This window comes from Solanum stenotomum, unplaced genomic scaffold (assembly GCF_019186545.1).
Source record: "Solanum stenotomum isolate F172 unplaced genomic scaffold, ASM1918654v1 scaffold9649, whole genome shotgun sequence".
NCBI classification, from domain to species: Eukaryota; Viridiplantae; Streptophyta; class Magnoliopsida; order Solanales; family Solanaceae; genus Solanum; species Solanum stenotomum.
Window position 1 is genome coordinate 1376606 of NW_026037757.1, and position 21710 is coordinate 1398315.

Below are 21710 nucleotides of genomic sequence, written 5' to 3' on the forward strand. Positions count from 1 at the left end.
TCGTTAAAATCTTACTAGGAAAAAACCTCGTGGGAAAAAATCCTAGTGAAGGAAAAAGAGTACACATATCTTTTAATATAATACGCTTTGAATGTTGCCTCGTTAAAAACCTTACCAGGAAAACCCAATTGGGATAAAACCATGGTTAAGGAAAAGAGTACAACACGTATTTTTCTCCCCCTGATAAAAACTTTACTTGATATCTCGAAGACGATGCATTCCAATATTATATCACAACTTCTCCAATATTAATGTTGGCAATCCTTAGTGAATAAGTTTACAAGATATCACTTGAATGGGTCTTTGAACGTCTATCTCACCATTTTGTTGAAGATCATGTGTGAAAAATACTTTTGGTGAAATATGTTTTGTCTGACCTCCTTTGATTGTATCCTCCCTACAATTGAGCTATATATTATTTTCGTAGATGGTGGTTAGAATATCCTTTGCCAAAGGAAAATCACATATTTTCTGAATATGATAGATCATGATTCCAACCATACACGCTCCAGACTTACTTCATAGATCAATATTATTTCTGTATGATTTGAAGAAGTGGTTACCAATGTTTGTTTCTTTGAATGTCAAGATATCGTTGTGCCTCCATATGTAAACAAATAGCTCATTTGCGATCGAGCTTTATGCAGATCAAATAAATATTCTGCATCTACATAATCAAATCATTTCTAACTCAGAGATTGATCATTTCAATTTTATATGTTACTCGTCTTTTCTTCTCAAAAAAAATCACGCATCTTCTATGTGTTGAGTCACTTTTTTTGTTAGTTTCTTGGCATAACTTGAATGATAATATGACAATCCCCTCACATAACTTTTTATATGCATATCAAATAATCTTCTAGCATTTGCATAACCATCAATCTGTAAGTGCACCAATTGCACTAATACATGACATTTTAAATCATTTTCATGAGATCAAAAAGATTCTTTCTCTGTGTTAAGCAATCTCAAAATCATTGGGTACTCAATGGAATTGCTTTAAGGCATTTTAAATCCTTCAAGGATTTTCATATAACTTCATCGTCTAGTTAGACATAATAATCATTATGCATATTCAAGTATTTCATCTATTGCCAGACTGAAACAAGTCTCATTGCATCCACCATTGAAGAATATATCTCCATTTAATAATGTCAGGATTTTTGCGAAACCCTTTATGCCCCGAGGTACAAACCACGCTTTATATGTTACGGTTATACTTTCGCACAATGATTCATTTGTACTACATTGACATTATATTTTGATCCATGAACTATAAGATCAAAAACATCACTTTTCTAAGTGAAACAAAATATACTTGAATAGTGCCAATCATTTTTATGTCAACACTATATGATAGATTCAAATTTAAGATCCTCGTAACCATTTATAGCATTGAGTGCTACTTCATATTAAAGATACCATCGACGGTCATTTTGATATCGATTCCAATATGACATAACATATTGAGATCTCTTTATTTATCATCATTTTTAGGTACCTCAACCTTTGCCAAGGTTTTATGAGGTGTTATGTCATAGTGCTCTTTCAAAGCACTTACCTCATTATCATGACCATTTTGATAATTTGCTCCTCTCCTTCCTCAAGGAGTTTTACATTTGGAATTGATTGGTCTATCACACTTCTAGCGTACCATAGACTCTGTCCTTTAAGGACTATTTATTGGAGCATTTGCAGCTTAATTAAAATATTGGGCCAGCAAATACATTTGACAAATTATTTGCAACATTTTGCAAATGAATTATCTCGTGAACTCAAGTTCATATTTTTTTTTAACGAAGATCTAGATAATTCACCCCACACATAATTTTCAGCTGCTAGACATATCTCCCCCTAATGTTAGGAATCTAACATTTACCCCCAACCTCATTTGGGGATCCATCTTTGTGTGTGGTGGAGCAATAAAATCATATGTGCACACATCAAATTCTTAGATGGAAATTATTTGGTACCTGACCCTGAACCAATTGTGATGGGAGAACCTTGTTGGCTTGATGCATACACGTTAAATAAACTCATCTCATATCAAATTTTATTTGAGAGATTTGTTCTCATAATCAATGGTCTAGCTATAATTGGAGGCAAACAATTTCTGCTAAATCAACCAACATTATCAACATAATTTTATAGTTTGGAAATGTGCTCTTTATTTAATAATTCGAGCAAACAACCTTACAAAAATCAATTTGTAAGTTGATACAAATGCACATGTGACCATACCATAGATGCATCTATTAAATCATAATAGTAAGCGGTCCACATGGCAGGTGAACATGCCCATATTCAACTTTCTATATGTTTCAAATAATTTCAAGGGATACCTCCGCACCTTAGTTGATACAATTATCATTTTATCATGAGAACAAGAAACACAAGAGAATTCTTGAAGAATCTTTTATTCATTCAAACATATAGTCACATGAATTCTCAATTTCTTTTGCATCACATCTGAACCAAAATGGTCAACCGATTATGCCAACTGATATTTATTCTAGTAAACTTCTAGTTTACTTTTGCATGTGATCCCTTCATCATGTCCATATCTTTATACAACAAACAAGAGAAAGACGGGTAACCTTTTATGTAAATATTCATAACCCGCTTTGATTGTAGTAATCTAAAGATATTTAATCTTTCAATAATTTACAGTCTCAATATAATAAATTTTATTTCAATTCCTTCGAAACTTAAAAAGTTTCTTTTGAGACTTACTACAACCCCAATATTATGAACTATTTCATTCCTCCGGATAGTAACAAATTAGCCCTTTCGGAACTCTCAATTAATTTTGTGTACCATCACAAATTTCACAACACCATTCTTATGGTGACCATCTCATAAGGAGAAAATTATTATTATTGTCATGGTTAAATTTATTACATGCAAGACTTATTTCTTGATAACCAATGACAAATTTGTGTTGCCACACAATAATATTTATTTTGGTCATGACCACAACCTTTATAGAAAAGAATTACTTCTTTCTTTTGCCCTCCAATAGTTCATGATAAAACATACCACAATATTTGTGTAGTACTCAAAGTATATGATCAAAATGATCATTTATGTCAAAATATATTATTTTTTTCAACATCTCAAACCTCCCGTAGAGGTGAGATGTGACATTTATCCAACCATACATGAACATGTTCTTATCCATACGAACACAAGTCACATTCTCTTCAATAAATGAACCATAACCATTTGTACATGCTCCATAAGTTTTTATCAGAAACTCATTGTCATGCTTTGGCATTATCAAATTTATGTGACTCACCTCAACATCACTTTAAGAGGTCAAATGTACCAAATGTACTACCACTTTGTATTCCTTTATTTTGATGGAGGATTTACAAAACTTTTCAAATTTGAGTTGCACTAACAAAAATGGGCCCAATAACTTTTCATACCACTTTGATGGATTAGAATTATCTTCACATTTGAAGGACCATCTTAAAAACCCATAATGTTCTTTCTTTTAATTACCACAATGATGACCATCAATATTTTACCATACTCATATTCATACATTTAATCACTTGTCATTTTCAGACACATGATGTCCTGCTACCACATCCACATAAGAGAATGGAGCAAATCAATTGGGCAAATTTCATGACTTTCAGTCAAAAGTATACAACTTTATGTTAGTCATCATCATATCATCACTATAGTGCATTAGGACTTAAACCCAATGTCTTACTCGAGTTGGGAACCTAAATAAGCCACAAAAATATAAAAGTGACCAAAATAAGCCACTACTTCAGTAAGTAACTAAAATAGGCTTAGTGGAAGAAAAAATTTCACTTTATCTAATATTCTAAACGTTTTTCGTTAGTCTCCTAACGTGTATATTTTAATATTTAACGAAACTATTTCCTACACTTTATAAAATGGAACTATTTCTTACACTTTATAAAGTGTAAATTTTTCTTACACTTTGTAAAGTGGAACTTTTTCTTACACTTTGTAAAGTGGAACTTTTTCTTACACTTTGTAAAGTGGAACTTTTTCTTACACTTTATAAAGTGGAAGAAAAAATTTTGTTTTACAAAGAGAAATATTTTTCACGTTTTTATCTCTTTATGAAGCTTTTGCAGTGTTTGTCATATAATTATATTGATTTGACATATCATAAAAATGAAAAAAATTATTACACTATATATTTTTATTTTTTTATTCTGAAAAATCCTCCAATTTCTATTTAAGGAGGACGTTCAAACATAGTTGATAGCACCTACAACATAAAGTCTTCTATATTTGTTCATTTCAATCTCAAAAAAAAAAGAGTCTTTTAAACCAAAAGTTAGAGTTTTGATTTATTGGGATGGCGAAATTATACATGACGAAAATACCGTTTATCATAATTGTCCTCCCAAACACAATGCTAAATATTCAATTAATGTCCGATATCATAAATTTCTTTCATCAATTTATAAAAGAATGGGTATAAACAGTACTGTTTATAATTTGATTATAGTCGTAAAATACCCTACTTCATTTTTATCACAAGGACAAGTAAATTTTGGAGAGTGGATTAACTATAATGACGAATCGTTGAAGATGAGGATGGATATACGGGACTTAGACCGCGAGATGTTCTACGGATTTCAAGAAAGGGTTGTGGAACATAATATTATTATTTTTGTGTATGTATCTTTTTTTAGGGTGTATAGTATTATTATTTTAATTATATATAGTTATTATTTTTGTGTATGTATTTTTTTTTGAGGGTGAATAGTATTATTATTTTAATTATATATAGTTATTATTTTGTATTTTTTTTTACAAAAAGTGAATGAAAAATTTGAAAATATAAACATGACTCGAGGATGATCAATAATACGAATAAAAAGTTGCATAGAAATTGATACAAGAATAAATTAACACAATTAAACATCTTTCTTTAGCTACTACCACCATATGAGGCGTTTCGAGCTCGTGAAGGATACTTGCGTCTATCATGACCTATTTGTTTGCACGTTGAACATTTGCGAGTGAGTGTACTTGCAGGAACATCCATTTCATTATGTATACGGGTGATTTTATTTACGCCCACTTTTCATAAATATTTTTTATTTGCTATCATAAGAAAAGGACTATCAAGCCAATACTTTTCACCGCCAAGTGGATTGAATTGTCCAGAGTAGGCTTTTTTGTAGCTACGCACGCTGAATTCTGGTGCCATATGCTCCCATACTTGATACCCAATTTGGTCAAATCCCTTTATTGCATGAGAACACGGAATGTGGTATGATTGTCATTTACCACATTGACATTTTCCTTGTGATGCATTTACAATGTGCTTATTACCATCACAACCATGATGCATATGTGTCTACACCTCAAATATGTTTTTCCTTTGTTGGTGATAGCTGATAAGTGTGTGACGCTGTGACTTTTTTCGATTATCCTCAAAAATCTTGAATGGTTTAGGCATCCATTGTTGCTTTTGTTGTACTAGCTGATTGACAAATTTTGATCTTGTAACAAATCGGTTCACAATCTCATTGTAAGTGAGTCTTACCACTGCAGTAACTGGCAGACCCCTGGCTGACTTAAGAAGATCATTGAATGACTCAGAACTGTTTATTGTCAGCATGCCCTATCTCCTACCTCCATCCCTGTGCAATGTCCATTTGTCAAGATCGTTCTTCATTAACCACACATACGCTTCCGGTTAATTTTCTTGATCATCTCCATTTTTTCCAAAAAAAAATTCTCCTGACAGTGATTTGCAGCTGCCTATAAAAGGTTGTTTAAAGTGACATTTTTGATTTTTTTTTAAAAAATTGGCCTTCAAATGTCTTAAACAAAAACGATGAAACCCAAATGGGCCTGCCAATTGAGAGAATTATACACGAATGAGAGTATTCCGTGATACCTATCTGAAATCAATGCCACACCTCTACGACCCTTGACAATGTGCAAGTGCAAATGATCAAAAAATAAACTCCATGTCTCCATGCTCTCATTCGCAACTATTGCAAATGCCAAAGGTAATATTGAGTCGTTACCATCCATTGCAATCGCAATCAATAACTTGATATCATATTTTCCATAGACATGTGTTCCGTCGATCGATATAACAGGATGACAAAACACAAACCCATCAATGCATGGTTTAAAAGTCCAAAACACATAGTTGAATGCATCTTCAATGACATCGACACACCGTTTTGTTTTCCATTCAACTATTGTTCCGGGATTGAAGTGTTTCAAAGCTTCCATGAACCTCGGCAACTCGGTGAAAGAACCCTCCCAAGTACCATAGAGTTTTTCAAAAGCACGCTTGAGACCAAGATATGTTTTTCTTCTGCTTATCGAAATGTCATATGCTTTAAGAACGGTTGTTTGACAGTCTTTGATGGGAAACCTGAAAAGTAAAAATAATATTAATTATCAAATAAAAAATGAATATTTTCTTATTAAAGAAAAATCATCTAAGGATAAAATAGTACCTTGGTGTTTTTTCTATATCAGCACGGAGGACGTTAGCAATCATCTCAACATCCAAGTTGAAATGTCCATCGCGGCACGTACCCATATCACATGTATGTTCTTTAATGTATCTTCCAACTTTCCACATGTTAGTATGTTTATCATTAAAAGAAGTTAGCCTAAATCGACATCCTTGTTATACACGCCTGCAAACAAGTCGCCATGATTTCTTTGTCAATTTAATAACAAAGTACTCCCTCGCTATCTTTAAATGTAGAAGCTTAACTGCTCTTTGCAACTGCTTCTTTGAATTGAACAACATGCCTTTTTCAATATAAATAGCACCATTCATGAAATCTTCCGATTCACCCCACATACGTTGTGATGTATATTCATCATGTGTATCACCAAAGATATCTGGACCATCTTGAAGATGATCCAGATAAGGAATTTTATGATTACGAAACAGACTCATGGACATTGGTCTTGGCGACCGATTGGGCATTAAANNATTGGGCATTAAAAAATCATCATCACTAGATTATGCCTCAAATGGAACATTATCTCCTGATTCCTCGGCATTAGGCAAATCATCACTATCACTAGCTGAAGGTGAGTCGTAATTTGGAAGGTCACGATCATCAATATTCACAAGATCAATGGGCTCATCTTGTGTGATATTTTCCCTATATATGTAAAAAAGTATAAATATTTATCTCATGCAATTAACTTACTTAAATAAAAAATCAAGTGTTAGAAATACCGACAATCATCTGCATCAAAAGTAGGCGAGACATGAAAATTTGAGGATGTCCCAACATTTTCCGTCATTTCAAAGTGTGAGGACTGACCTAAATAATTATCTCCATAACTTGGAGCAATATTCCTATCTTGCTGAGGTAAATCACTACAAAATATATTATTATTATTATTATTATTATATAATAATAATAATAATAAATCATATAAATTAATAAATAATTGAGAAAATCAACAAATAATAATCGAAATATAATTATTGAGCATTACCAGTCACTTTCATTAATAGTTTCGTTCAAATCAACATCATATCGACCGGTAAGAATATTTTGATAATGAGTCATGTTAGAAAAATCAGTAGATTGAGTTATCGAAAATCCATCAACGCTATTACGATTTTCTAATCGGGGATGGACATCGACCGCTAAAGGAGAACGTTGTTGACTAGTCTTAGGCTCCTTCCTAACATAGATTTCAAGTATTGTTAACTTGATTTGATCTATGCAGTCATTTGGAACCTTCAAAAAGTCGATCAACGATTCGTCATTAAAGATAATCCACTCTCCAAAATTTACTTGTCCTTGTGATAAAAATGAAGTAGGATATTTTACGACTATAATCAAATTATAAACAGTACTGTTTATACCCATTCTTTTATAAATTGATGAAAGAAATTTATGATATCAGACATTAATTGAATATTTAGCATTGTGTTTGGGAGGACAATTATAATAAACAGTGTTTTCGTCATGTATAATTTCGCCATCCCAATAAATCGAAACTCTAACTTTTGGTTTAGAAGACATTTTTTTTTTGAGATTGAAATGAACAAATATAGAAGACTTTATGTTGTAGGTGCGATCAACTATATTTGAACGTCCTCCTTAAATAGAGATTGGAGGATTTTTCAGAATAAAAAAATAAAAATACATAGTGTAATAATTTTTTCTATTTTTATGATATATCAATATAATTGTATGACAAACACTGCAAAAGTTTCATAAAGAAATAAAAACGTGAAAAATATTCCTCTTTGTAAAACATAATTTCTTCTTCCACTTTATAAAGTGTAAGAAAAAGTTCCACTTTACAAAGTGTAAGAAAAACTTACACTTTATAAAGTGTAAGAAATAGTTCCATTTTATAAAGTGTAGGAAATAGTTCCATTATATATTAAAATATACACGTTATGAGACTAACGGAAAACGTTTAGAATATTAGATAAAGTGGAATTTTTTCTTCCACTAAGCCTATTTTATTTACTTACTAAAGTAGTGGCTTATTTTGGTCACTTTTATGTTTTTGTGGCTTATTTAGGTTCCCAACTCGTCTTACTCATATAAAGACGCCTTTGGTCATAAATCAATGGGACTTGAACCCAACTTCTTATTTTCATGGTGCACCGAGACTTTACTCGATGTCTTATCCATTTGGTGCGGTGAAACTTGAATTCACCGTCTTACCCTCAATCAATGTCTTAATAAACCAAACGCATTACCAAAAAAAAATATATTGAATACCATAAATATAATATGAATTTGACTTAAAACATAAGAAAAATGAACCAAATCAATTAATTAGAACAACATGTTGGAATCATGTAAAAGTCCCAAGTTAAAATGAATTAAAACCTTTTAACATTCCTTCTCAATATTGTTACGAAGGATTAACATAATTTACTAACCATTTTAAAATAACCACAAAACAAACTTCTTTATATTTACTTTGCTTCAGTCCTTCAATAGTAGAACAATCGTGCCGATAACGTGTTGTAAAACTTAAGAACAAAAGAACAATATAAAGTGGAAGAGAAGAATATAAGACAAGAGGAACAATAAACTAACTTTCTTTCTTTCAAGTGTTCNTCGAACTCAAGGTGCTACATCTAGTGAACTTAACACTTAAGAAATTTTAATTCCTTGGTAAAATCCTACTCACAACAAAGGATGGTTCAAGTCTTAGTTCGAAAAATTTTCTGGGGTGTTACAGTTATCTTCATAATGAAGGAAAGTATGGAGTAACTTCTTGCTGTAGTGGACATCCACAATATATTATTTTATAACAGTTATATGTTTCTTCATTCATTTTTATTTATTCATTATATTAAAAATAGTTCACTTAAGCATATACAAAAATAAATATATATTTTACATTTAATATTAATTATTAATTATCTAAATCACTCCTCATAATTTAAGATTATATTTCATTAATATTAGAGTTATAGTAAAATATGCACTTCATTTATTATTTTTTTAAAGACATGCAAACTCATTATGAAATAAAAATGAACAAAAGAAGTATACTCTTACAAATGAGTTATTACATGAAATTTTATTTGCTAGTATAATATTACACATTTGTTCAATTGGTTTAATTTTTTCCAAAAATTAAAGAATAAGAATAATCTACTTCCCTAATTAAAGAAAACGGAATAGGGTGAAAATTACTCCTGCATTATACGAAATAGATCACTTATATCCTTTTCTATATTTTGGGATAAAAAATACCCCCATCGTTATCTTAAGAGATCACAAATACCCTCAAGAGTTGACAATTCAAAATTTTAGTGGTGTGGCAAGCCACGTGGGACTAATCCTTCCACCTAAGTGTTGCCAACTAGGATTTACATAAAAAAAATAAAAATTAGACCTTTAGCAGCGACAATAGTCGCCAAAAGCCCAACATATCGTCACTAGAGATTTTCATTGATTTTTAGCATTAAATTATGATTTTGTGTTTTTTTCTTCATTATTTTTAAAAAATCACAAAAGATATTGATCGAGGAGGAGTCTGAAGACACCATATGTTTTATATTAATGTCATATGTAGATGCATAAGATGTACAATAATGCATTATGTAATAGGAGATTTGAGTCGAGAAGTAATTTTGATGGTATTCGTAATAATATTGGATGTTTTTAATATTGATAGTACATGTTATTTATTTTAGAAAATTAGGTTGCAACCGAAAATTAATTATCATATTTTCTTGTTGAAATAACAGGTTTTACTAGCGAATGGATATTGCAGTCTTAGTCGCCGCTTGAAATCACTCAAAATCTTTAGTGGCAATATTGTTGGAATTTTGTGGCGACAGTCGTCGCAGCTAAAGGTGTAATTTTGTTGAAGTAAATCCTAGTTGGCAACACTTAGGCGGAGGGTTTAGTCCCATGTGACTTGCCATGTCACTAAAATTTTGGGTAGTTATATATTGAGTGTATTTGTGGTCTCTTGGAATAACATCGAGGTATTTTTGAACCCAAAATATAATGGAGGATATAAATGATCTATTTCGCATAGTTCAGGGGTAATTTTGACCCTTTTCTAATATACATATATGTTTATTTAATTTTTTAATACAAATATAGAGTCTACAGAAAAGCTAATGAGTTCGTCCAAACCCACGAACCCCATGAAGCTCCGCCTCAGCAGAAATGACAGCATCATGAGCATAGTTAGCTGCATAAGTTCAGAAGCGTGCTTCCTAACACTTGGTTTCAGTCAGGTGAAGGGATCTCTAGAGACTGAAGTCTGTACTTTGATCATTAAACCTTAGTAATGCATTTTTTTGTTAATAGTAANAACCCACGAACCCCATCAAGCTCCGCCTCAGCAGAAATGACAGCATCATGAGCATAGTTGGCTGCATAAGTTCAGAAGCGTGCTTCCTAACACTTGGTTTCAGTCAGGTGAAGGGATCTCTAGAGACTGAAGTCTGTACTTTGATCATTAAACCTTAGTAATGCATTTTTTTGTTAATAGTAAAGACAATCTTATTAGCTCACAAGTACAGCTTGTGCACCAATGAGATGCACATCACATTCCCCCAATTTAAAGGAAAATCATCAATATAAAATAATACGATACATTAGGACACAACCATCATATAAGAGTATAGAGGTTGCTATCTCTGAAGCTAATTAATTATTTTCCACGAAACTACAGAAATCAACTGTAACATATGTATTTGACAACCATGTACATAAAGTGAAAAACAGATGCATCCATTGAAATTTTTGCCAGAACATCAACACTAACTTGCTAATAAATGTGTCCAACTCTCCAGCAACCTTTCTGCAGAGACAAATTGAGAATTAAAGGACTTAATGAATTTTCTGAGTTTTTGAATATTTAGGAAAAAATAAACAATTGACATATAGTTATACAATGAACAGCTACAGAAATAGTGTTGTTCCTGATACAAAACAAAAAGTTTTGATGCATACCTGGTATATTGCTAATTCATTCTTAGACCACGTCCTTGACGTCTCTTCTTTTGATTTCTTCGCTTCTTAGCAGCAATTTGTTGAGAAATATCTTAACCATTTTGGTTTTTCCAGTAGGAACATGAGGCCTCCCATCAACAATCCAAATATCATACCATAACCTATAAATCAACATAAATCAAGATTTCCACAATATGAATCATCTGGAAATGTATTGAAATGTTTCCCAATAGGAATGCGCCCAGCCAGATGATTGTATGAAAGGTTTAAGACCTCAAGAAATGTCAAACTCGACAATTGACCAGGAACTTCTCCAATGAGTCTGTTCCACGAGAGATCTAATGTTTTGAGCTGCTGCAACTTTGCAATTTCTGCAGGAATATGACCACGGAAGTTGTTGCGAGACAGGTTGAGTAACACAAGTGAGCTCAGACTTCCAATGGAATTTGGAATATCTCCTTAGAACCTGTTGCTTGATAAATCAACACTCGTCATAATTGACGTGATTCTCATATCAAACTCATTGACTTTTATCACCAAACTAACATGGTAAAGGTAATCTCTGTGAGTCCTATTAATAGCTAGAGTAATTCCTGTTTTTCCTTCATCCACATCCATCATACCTCTGAAACTTTTGAAAATATTAGATGGAAAAGTTCCAGTGAACCCATTAACGGAAAGGTCAAAGATCCGTAACTCAGGAAATGGAAACTCGGAATCCAAATCACCAACTGAACCGTGAAAGAGATTTGATTTCAGAATCAGAACTTGTAGGTTTGGAAGTTTGTCCAGCCATACGGGAACGTGTCATTTATATTGTTGTTCCCCAAATCAAGAGCTTCCAAGCTTGTACAGTTAACCAAGGATCGTGGGACTTGCCCCCCCCAACTGATTGTCATACACACCAATATATTGTAACCCTATAGGTAAGAATTTTGGTATTTCTCCATAAAAATTGTTCATTCGCAAGTCTAAAACAAGAATGGAGTTACCCAAACATCCTGGGATTGAACCACTGAAATTGTTCCGAGACAAAATGAGGACTTCAAGGTTAATCATGTCACAAATAGATTGATGCAAAGTCCCTTGAAGAAAATTGTTCTCCAAATTAAGCCACACCAAATTCTTTGAATGTCATACTTGTTTTTCAAAGCCTGTGAGCAAGTTATGAGAGAGATCCAGGATATACATGCTCATAGATAATATCCAATCAGGGATTTCTCCATGCAGCTTGTTGTTCCGAAGATCAATTCTAACGTCGCCAACGTAATGCTCTTGAGCTCATTTGGCAATTTCCCAGTTAATTCATTGTATTGAATAGATAAAGAAACCAAGGATGGAAGACGGAATAACCAAGGGGGTATTGTGCCATTGAAATAATTGAAGGAAAAATCAAGTGTTTCTAACTCTTGAAGTCTGCTTAAATTAGAGGGAAGTGGACCAGTTAGTAAATTGTTTTGCAAGTTTAATTCTTGAAGGCGAGTCAAGGTTGCAATCAAATAGGGAAGTGGGCCAGTGAAATTGTTAGTTTGCAAGTATAAAAAAGATGGCTCTGAAAAGTTGGCGAAGTTGTCTGGAATTGAGCTTTCAAAATTATTGAAAGAGAGAGTTAAGTAGTTAAGTGTTTTCAGCTTTTTGATAGTTGAGGGAACATTTCCGGTGAAGTTGTTACCTGAAAGTGTCAACTTTGTGATTGCAGTTAGGTTACCAATGGATTCTAGAATCGAGCCTTGAAAATCATTGAAAGAGAGATCTAAATCAACGAGTTTGTTTAATTTTGAGATAGTTGAGGGAACATTACCAGTGAAGCTGTTACTTGAAAGTGTCAACACTCTAATTCCACTGAGGTTGCCAACGGATACTGGAATCAAGCCGGATAAACGGTTTAAAGAGAGATCTAAATACCAAAGAGAATGGAGGTTGCCGATTGAATCAGGTACCTTACCAAAAATATCAGTATAGAAAAAGTCCAACTCTAAAATACTTGTACTGAAACTCCAATTGAAATTAGGCAAAGTGCCTGTTAATAAAGGATTCCATCCCATTCTCAGCACTTGCAAGTTTGGTAGATGAAAAAACTGAGAATCACTTATGTTCCCACACATGTTGGTGTCTTGAAGAATTAAGTACCTAAGGGAAGAAGGAAAATTCTTAGGTAACTCAAATGGTGCGTCCACGCTGTCAAGCAACAGTACCTCCAAATTGGTTAAGTTCTGAAGCAAACTTCTGGAGGTTGTTCGGCCAACTTGGAAGTCATTCGAGGAGAGGTCAAGTGAAACCAACTTGGATAATCCTGGTGGAATCTGTATCTCCCCTTCATTAAATCCAGTATTCGAAAGATTGAGATGTGTCAAACTACTGAGTTCACTTAGTCCAAGTGGAAAGTCGTCATCAAACTGGCTGAAGGCAAGGTTGAGTCTTTGGAGATGACCAAGTTTAGTGAGGCTGCTGTTAGCATTGATGGTCTGGTTAAGAATGCTGCAAGAAAGATCGAGGCCTATGACATGACCCGTAAATCCATTGCAAGTTACACCATCCCATTGACAACAATCTCCTGTAACATTCCAGGACAAAGTCTTGGCTCGGGTCTCATTGTCACAGTCATGTATATTTTGATCAACAACTGTGAGGCCTTTCTTAAATTGAAGCAAATAAAAAGCGTCATCGCGGGCACAGAGATGTTGCCCAGCATATGTAAGCTGAGATTGCTGGACAAAAAATATAACAAATGAATAGAAGCAGAAAGCAATAAGCAATTGTTGGTACTTCATATCTTATTTAGCTAGGAGCTTGTAGTTAATCTTTATATACATACAGTGTGATAAATAATGCATTATTGTTTTTGACTCAAGTCAGTTTCCACCTTTATTTAGTCACACAACTTTACTACCACTGATACAATTTATTTTTTTTCAAAAGTGTACGTGTTTATCTTTTTAATTAAAAAATTGCCACTAATTAAAAACCATAGAAAAGGCCTTCTTCCAATGCAATTATATAGATGTTTCCATCTAATTCAACTTTGAGCTATGATTTGTATTGCACTTTAATTTATAGATGATTCCAAATCAATTTAACATTCAAAACTAGATGATCCACTAGCCTCAGACAAATTCAAGAATGCTAATGTGAAGAATTTGTTGTACTTAAATTGTGGCGGAAAAAATAACTTAAAATTATAAAATAGTAAGTTGAATGCACTATTAATATAAGAAATCAAACAGAGTACTTCGAATTCAAATAAACATCAAAGAAGATATATACCAAAAAATAATATATATCGATTTCAAATATACAGGTTTTATCATATCATAATGCACAAAAAGGATGAAAAAGATAGATTACATCACGTTCACACATTATAACATAATGAACTATTCTAATTTTACTTAATAAATCATTATATATAAGAGCGGTATTTATAGATTCACAAGTGATTATTAGACTTAGATGTATGAACTATACTTAATTAATCAACCATCTAGAACAACTAAAAGACAACAATGAACATGACTAAACTTGTGATAAACTAAAATACATGCACTTAATCACTTGGATGACCAAATTTGTCTTATATATATTCACCGTTAATCTATCGGCTACATAAAAATTATTAACATTATCTTTTATTTTAAATATATCTAGTACATGGATTAAAACGATTAAAATGTGTTTTTCGTACTAACAGTAAAAATCCGTCAAACACGTTTGAACTTTTCACTTGCTCATTCATAAGCATATTTCCATTAATGGTTTGCTTCACAATGCATATGCTATCTTTACCCTATGCATGGACATTTAGGCCTCATTTTATCTTTGTTAAGATTAAGATTCTGAATCTGAATGAATATTTAAATATTTAAAGTTATATTAGTGTTAATGGCTAATAATGATGATGACGATAGTTGTGAAGATTTTGAATCTGAATGAATGTTTAAATGTTTAAAGTTATATTAGTGTTAATGGCTAATAATGATGATGACGATAGTTATGACAGTAGAGATAATTTTTATTGTAGTGATTGATGTGATAGTCACAAATCACAATCGGTAATAGTGAAGTGGTTGGGATGATAAAATTGGTTATATGTTAATAATTGGTTGTGTTAATGGTGATGGTTGTGTGGTGATAGATTAACGATATGTTAGTGACAAATGGTGATGTTGCTAATTGTAACTATGGAGATAGTATGGTAGCGATTGATGGTAGTGACTGACCGTGATAGTGGTTTCAAGTGGTGGCTGACGATTGACAACAATAATGGTGGTTGACAATTGTGGTAGTGATGGTTATGACAATAGGTGGTTACAACTGATGATGGTTAGTAAAGTGATGGTAAAGAATATCCACATAAAGATATATAAACTGTCATGATCCGATTTCTCAAGTCATGCTGGCACCTAATACACCCCACCAGTAGGTAAGTTTAACCCGTAGCCCAGCACCATAAGCAACGGACTACCAGGTTTCTGAGGGTAGCAGCCCATAGTACACAATTAATTACGCGCTCGTTATGAAGTCGATGTAACATGGTTATCAGAAGGTATTTCAACTAGGGAACTAAAATCAGCTGAAATTTGAACTAGAGCGTCAGTCTCATTAGTCACCTGGAAGGAGGTATTTCTGAAAGAACCCACTCAGCTTATGTCCGGACACTTAGAGAACGTACTTCAAGCTCTCCAAGACAACACTGCAGTGGGCATGTCTCTAGGTTCAATAGATCATACACATATATAGATTACATAGAGACCCAAGGCTCTCATTCTGCTATCCTTAGGTTACATAGCAGTTAACATGTCATTGCCAGCTAGATGATTTAATGCCCATAAATTAGTCAAAATCTAAAATCCGCTCAACNGTGTCATGTCCCGCCACTATCCGAGCCAAAATTTTGCAGCGAAGAAGGCATAGAGGTTTCTAGAGTCAAGTAGAGAACTCTAGAATGCCTTAGACATTTCAAGAAGGCCTTGGAGACTTCTAGGCTATGTAGAATTCTCTAGAAAATGGGCCAATGTGTAAATACTTTAGGGACTTCTCATGTAACTATTAATTACACTTTAGTCCTTAGGAAGTAGTATAAATAGAGGTGCCACTCATTTGCAAAGGCATCACTAAAGTGTAAAGCATTCTCCAAAGCAATACAAAAAGCCTTCTTCCAAAACTCTCTCTTTGTTCTTCTAAGTCTTTCCTTAAAAGCATTCTCTTAGCGATCTAAGTCTTAAAGGCTTCCTTGAGTTTACAAGATCTTGAAAGAGTAGTGAATAAATTGTCAAGGGCCACCCGGAACTTTAGCCAACACTCTAAGTCCGTGACACAAGACTCTCATTCTGCTATCCTTAGGTTACATAGCAGTTAACATGCCATTGTCAGCTAGATGATTTAATGCCCATAAATTAGTCAAAATCTAAAATCCACTCAACACTTCACAATTTTTAAATTCTTAGTGCATCGTTGCTTCAAATGGAAGATGCAAGGAAAAGCATACTTACCTATTATCGCCAGTTGCACATATACATGTGTATGAGCAATGCCTACCGCCGCCATACATGTAGATACAGGTAAGAAACATGCTTTCTAACTGATATTCTTTCCTCCCTATCGTTGTTTTCCTCATAACCTACACAAAAGAATGCAACTGGTAGTAAAAAGACAAGAGAATAGGTGGAGAGCAGATAATATACTAGGACACCCATAGCTAAGGAACACAGTAAGAAAGATACTAAAGAAATTATGCCATGGATAATCCCTAGAAAATGATGGAAAGAGTAAGTGATACACTAGGAATAAGCTGTGTCTACAACAGCCAGATTAACTATACACGGGAGTGTGGAAAACCTTGCTAAAGCAAATATATCACTAAACCTTTCAAGTGCTTTCCCAGCATTACATAGTATAATTCTTCCATTTATAGGGGAAAGAAATTCGTTTCATATTTGATCGATATTCAAACACGTAAAACGTTTAACTGCCGCCAACCAAGGTCAACCTTGTCTCAACCAATTGAAGCATCACTCTCTTATTAAAGAGCCTACTGATTCAACAACTCAAAGAATACAACAAGAAAACACCCATCGAATACAAACATTTGTCTCAAACGGTAAGGCGATAGAAGCAAAGATTTGCACATTCCTTAAAGGATTAGAAGATGTTTCTGATTATTTACCCCTAAACACCAATGTTGTGTTTGAATTTGTTATTTGGTGGGGTTGACATAAAGACAAGTTAAACAAGAAAAGGAAGTATAGAAATACAAGAGGATCAACAATCCTGCTGAAAAGACAAATCACAAAAAGAACATAAGTCAAAAACCTATCATGGCGTGCTGACTTGCAAGTTGATATATATCAACATTCGACTCTCAGAATCATCAAGAATATATAAGAAATAAAAACCTTGGCCAAAAATGTTGCAAGTTTTTATGTGAAAAAAGATGTCTCGATTTCCAAATGTCTTGACAATTTCTTTTTATAACTGAGAAATCCCCGAAGGTTAGCTACCACATAGTTCAAAACATGGTGGATAATGGGCCTGCCATTCTACCTTTCTCCACCTAAATACAAGGATTTCATCCACAACAATGTCCAAACTCATGATATGCACCTAATCAACATATCACGCACTACACTTGAAAAAAAGAAGGGGGTCAATTTAGGCTCATTCCCTTCCACTGCATAGCCGCGCTAGCAGGTACTACAAGCCCTCTGTTCCATGCATCTAACCAGCTCGCAGCATAGCAGTTACATTCACTGGAGATGCTCACCTTTGTTTGGAATGAAGATGGATGAACAGGCACTTGAGCCTGGAACTGATGAAATTCAGGGAAAACATGGAAGCAGTCACTATATTGGGGGGCAAGACATGACAGCGACGTAAGAAAAAAGTAGATCAGAAAGCGCCTTCTAAACTACCCCATTTATCCCAAAGAGAAGGGGCCTATGTATTTGCATGACCCCTGCAAATTTAACCCTATCTATACCCAGAGCCACTCCCCTAGCGGCTCTACTAAACCAAAGCCTTGCGGGCTGTCTTGACAAAATATTTTACAGTAAGTTGCAGGTACCCAATAAGAGAAGTACAAGATCTAATTAGGGAAATATGCAGGATATTTTTAACAAAATTAAGAAGACTAAATGAAAGTTTCCATGAAAAAGTAAAACAATACTGACCTCAACATGCGCTTCAGAGATTAGCATATTGAATCAGAGCAAGATCTAAGTCGGACTTCATAAAACAGCAAACAGTTACGATAGGGTGCAATGTGTTAAATCTGTCTGGAACTTACAGGCATAACGAGTCAACAACCACTGTAAGAGTTTGAACTCCAGCAAGAACTGCTTCAGGCATGAAGATCAGCTGAATGTCATCTTTCCAAATTTGAAAAAAGCTATTGACAAAAAGATATTGTTGGGCAGGAAAATTGATGATAGCTAGACACTATGGATAGCTTTGAACTACCATCATCATTTACTAAATAACTGCTTGCAAACGAACATGTTGTTAGAATATGGTACTCATAATTTATTTATTTTAAAACAGCTAACATATCTTGTACAAATAGTAAGATTATACAAAGACTGTATAATCATCCATAATTACAGGACTGTAAAGAGACCAAACCTACAGCTCCACTATCATCTAGAAGGAGTTTAAAACATCAAAAATTGAATCAAGATCTTCTACACATGTTCCTTTACACCAAAAATACAAAAGTACCAAACACTTCAACTTCATCTTCTGGATATGACTTGATTTATCGTCAAAGCATCTTTTGTTCCTTTATTCCCATATTGTCCACTAAATAGAGGTTGGAATGAGCTTCGATCTAAACTTCTGGCTTGAGTTGCCTCTAAGATTATTTTCTTGATGCAACTTATTCATCAGCATTTTTGCTGCTCAACAAATAACACACTGCCTAATTACTCTGCAGCAGCTAGAGTACAACTTCTTGTTGATCAGCCAATCAAGTATATAAAAAGAACCTATACCTAGTGAAATAAGTTTACAAGGTAACACTAACTAGTAAAAAATCAAAAGAATAAGGACAAAAGAACAGTTTGCAGCCTACAAAACACGAACATCGATGGCAATGGAATTTGAGTCGCTTTTTGAGCAATCAAGTTGGAAGATGCAAACATCTCCTACTTTTAGCTTGTTGCTTGAAAAGAAATCATGCCAGCCTCTTGTAATACAAGCATATAGAGTCTTCCCACCATTGCAAATTCTCAGACTCACAGGACATGATTTACCCGACGGGCCTGTTAACGTCATGGTTGTATTCTGAAAGAGTGCATTCGACTGACAAAATTCTGTGGGTATATGCTGTCATAAGAGCACATTAAAGAAATTTAGGAAAAAATCATATTGGATACGTTTAGGCACTACAATAAAAAATTCATTGCTTGTGTTGTCAAAGGTTTGGATAAAAGAAAATAAGAGTTAAAAGCTCACCATATAAGGAGAACGTTTTCTCACGTTATATTCTTTTATTCTTGCTGTAAACTCAGAACTTCCTTTCATGCATTGGTAGTGAGGTTGATCTCCCTCAAGTTTCCTTTTCTCTACAGAAGTAAGAAATAGAGCATCAAACCCAAATGAAATGTACATTGGACCACTCCTCTAGATTACCCTCCTTTCCACTTCACTGAAATACTCATCATAGACATGGCTTTAACAATGTTACAAAAGATGAAACTTTTCTTATTCCATATCAATTTATTGATTGCCATAACAGTACCTTCCTTTTTTTGACAAGATTGATTGCCATAATAGTACTAAAACAATTATACCAAGTTAAAGTATAAGCAATAGTACAACTACAAGCATGTTTTCCTTAACAGATATGTCCCTAAATCAGACAACGTATCTGTTCATAATACACATTTTAAAATTAAAATCGACAATTTAATCTTTGTCTATATCTAAATTCAGCTTAGGAATATTAGATTCAACTGTCGGGAAGTGAAACAAAAGAATCTGGAGTGTTTCTTTTAAAGGTAAGGTGTTTGGTTGGTGTCAGCTTGATCTTAGGCAGGAATATAATTTCTTACTATAAATGAATCAATATGACTAGTAAGCTTTATACACCCAATAGAGGAAAAATAACAATTTTAGGGAAATTACCTATTCCGGACTGACCAGATTTCACCTTTTTCTTTTTCTCCTGGGAAGGTACTACTTCGCTCTTTTCCAACAACTTCTTATCACAGCCAGTTGAATCAAGAAGGGTAACACTGAAACTCATGTTACCCAAGTGCTCAAACACAGCAAAATCTCCAACTCTTAGGTCATGATTTTGCACAAATTCTTCCCAACCCTTATCAAACGAGATAATGCCCTTCTCGGATCGATTAATTTCAACATTCCATGTATCTTTGCCCTTTATTATTGTCCCCTTTTCTGATTTATCCCCTTTTAGCTTCGGAAAAAAAGCTGGTGGAATTGTCTGCAATACCAGGTGAATTAAACAAAAATTGGAAAAATAACATAAAATTGATACTACCAAAAACACCATTAATTCTGGAAGTTCCTCTTCCGTTCATATAGAAAATTGATACTACCCCAAAAAAAAAAAATAGGAAAAAAATAGAAAGAAATGGCAGTAGTATCTTACAAGTTTAGAGTGAAAACCAGGCACCATGACCTTGAAGAAACGTCTGCTAATCGGAAGTTCCGGCGAAGAAGATTGCATTGTTAAATTCGTCGGAGTATTGCTATACTCAAAACAGTTTGTTTGTTTCTTTTATATTAGAGATTTTGCCAAGTTCCGTCGGAATTTATTTGAGGGGAAAGTCGTAATATAGCACGGGTTCCGTCGGAATTAGGGGTGTGAAAAAAATCGAATTGACTAATAAATCAAATCGAGATTTTTTAAATTGATTTATTATTGTTAAGTTATTGGTATTTGGGTTAACATGTATATTAGATTACCGACTAAACTGATAACACATTAAGATTATAGTACATCTATATAAATATTATTAAATTTTTATATTGGTATCTTAGTAGTTACATTGATAACTCATTAAGATTGGAGTAATACATTTATATAAATATCAAAATTTTAATATCGGTATCTTATTAGTTACTCTCTTTATCTCTAATTATTTGTCCACTTTTGAATTGACACACTATTAAAAAAACTATTTTACTTATATTAACTATAAAGTGAATGAATTAAAATTTTAAATTTTTTTAAAAGTTCTACATTTTTCAAAGTAATTAATTGAGGGTATAATAGATAAAAAAATTATTTTTTCTCGA

At 33.4% G+C, this 21710-nt stretch overlaps 3 protein-coding genes across 3 annotated transcripts; all 3 read right to left on the bottom strand.

Annotated features, from left to right (window-relative positions):
- Nucleotides 1–11618: 11618 nt before the first annotated feature.
- LOC125853147 (receptor-like protein 9DC3) lies at nucleotides 11619–12509 on the bottom strand. Its single transcript, XM_049532817.1, has 3 exons — nucleotides 12443–12509; nucleotides 12074–12181; nucleotides 11619–11821 (listed from the first exon to the last, which is right to left on the bottom strand). The coding sequence occupies exons 1-3, from the start codon at nucleotides 12507–12509 to the stop codon at nucleotides 11619–11621; spliced, it is 378 nt and encodes a 125-aa protein (XP_049388774.1).
- Nucleotides 12510–12643: 134 nt separating this feature from the next.
- On the bottom strand, nucleotides 12644–18794 carry LOC125853148 (receptor-like protein 7). Its single transcript, XM_049532819.1, has 3 exons — nucleotides 18733–18794; nucleotides 18211–18289; nucleotides 12644–14158 (listed from the first exon to the last, which is right to left on the bottom strand). The coding sequence occupies exons 1-3, from the start codon at nucleotides 18792–18794 to the stop codon at nucleotides 12644–12646; spliced, it is 1656 nt and encodes a 551-aa protein (XP_049388776.1).
- A 211-nt stretch (nucleotides 18795–19005) lies between these two features.
- LOC125853162 (B3 domain-containing protein REM9-like) lies at nucleotides 19006–21219 on the bottom strand. The gene is made up of 4 exons (XM_049532836.1): nucleotides 21061–21219; nucleotides 20571–20892; nucleotides 19899–20008; nucleotides 19006–19769 (listed from the first exon to the last, which is right to left on the bottom strand). The coding sequence occupies exons 1-4, from the start codon at nucleotides 21136–21138 to the stop codon at nucleotides 19512–19514; spliced, it is 768 nt and encodes a 255-aa protein (XP_049388793.1). The 5' UTR covers nucleotides 21139–21219; the 3' UTR covers nucleotides 19006–19511.
- Between the last annotated feature and the right edge of the window lie 491 nt (nucleotides 21220–21710).

Coding starts and splice junctions, on each gene's coding strand:
- LOC125853147 (XM_049532817.1), bottom strand. CDS start 12,509: ATGATTAACCTTGAAGTCCTCATTTTGTCTCGGAACAATTTCAGTGGT. Junction 12,182..12,442: donor TTCAATCCCAGGATGTTTGG/GTAACTCCATTC, acceptor TTCACGGTTCAG/TTGGTGATTTGGATTCCGAG. Junction 11,822..12,073: donor TATTTTCAAAAGTTTCAGAG/GTATGATGGATG, acceptor ATATTCCTGCAG/AAATTGCAAAGTTGCAGCAG.
- LOC125853148 (XM_049532819.1), bottom strand. CDS start 18,794: ATGCCTGAAGCAGTTCTTGCTGGAGTTCAAACTCTTACAGTGGTTGTT. Junction 18,290..18,732: donor GTTGTTGACTCGTTATGCCT/GTAAGTTCCAGA, acceptor CCCCCAATATAG/TGACTGCTTCCATGTTTTCC. Junction 14,159..18,210: donor CATCTTCATTCCAAACAAAG/GTGAGCATCTCC, acceptor TTTTTTGTCCAG/CAATCTCAGCTTACATATGC.
- LOC125853162 (XM_049532836.1), bottom strand. CDS start 21,138: ATGCAATCTTCTTCGCCGGAACTTCCGATTAGCAGACGTTTCTTCAAG. Junction 20,893..21,060: donor CTGGTTTTCACTCTAAACTT/GTAAGATACTAC, acceptor CTGGTATTGCAG/ACAATTCCACCAGCTTTTTT. Junction 19,770..19,898: donor GAAAACGTTCTCCTTATATG/GTGAGCTTTTAA, acceptor CTCTTATGACAG/CATATACCCACAGAATTTTG.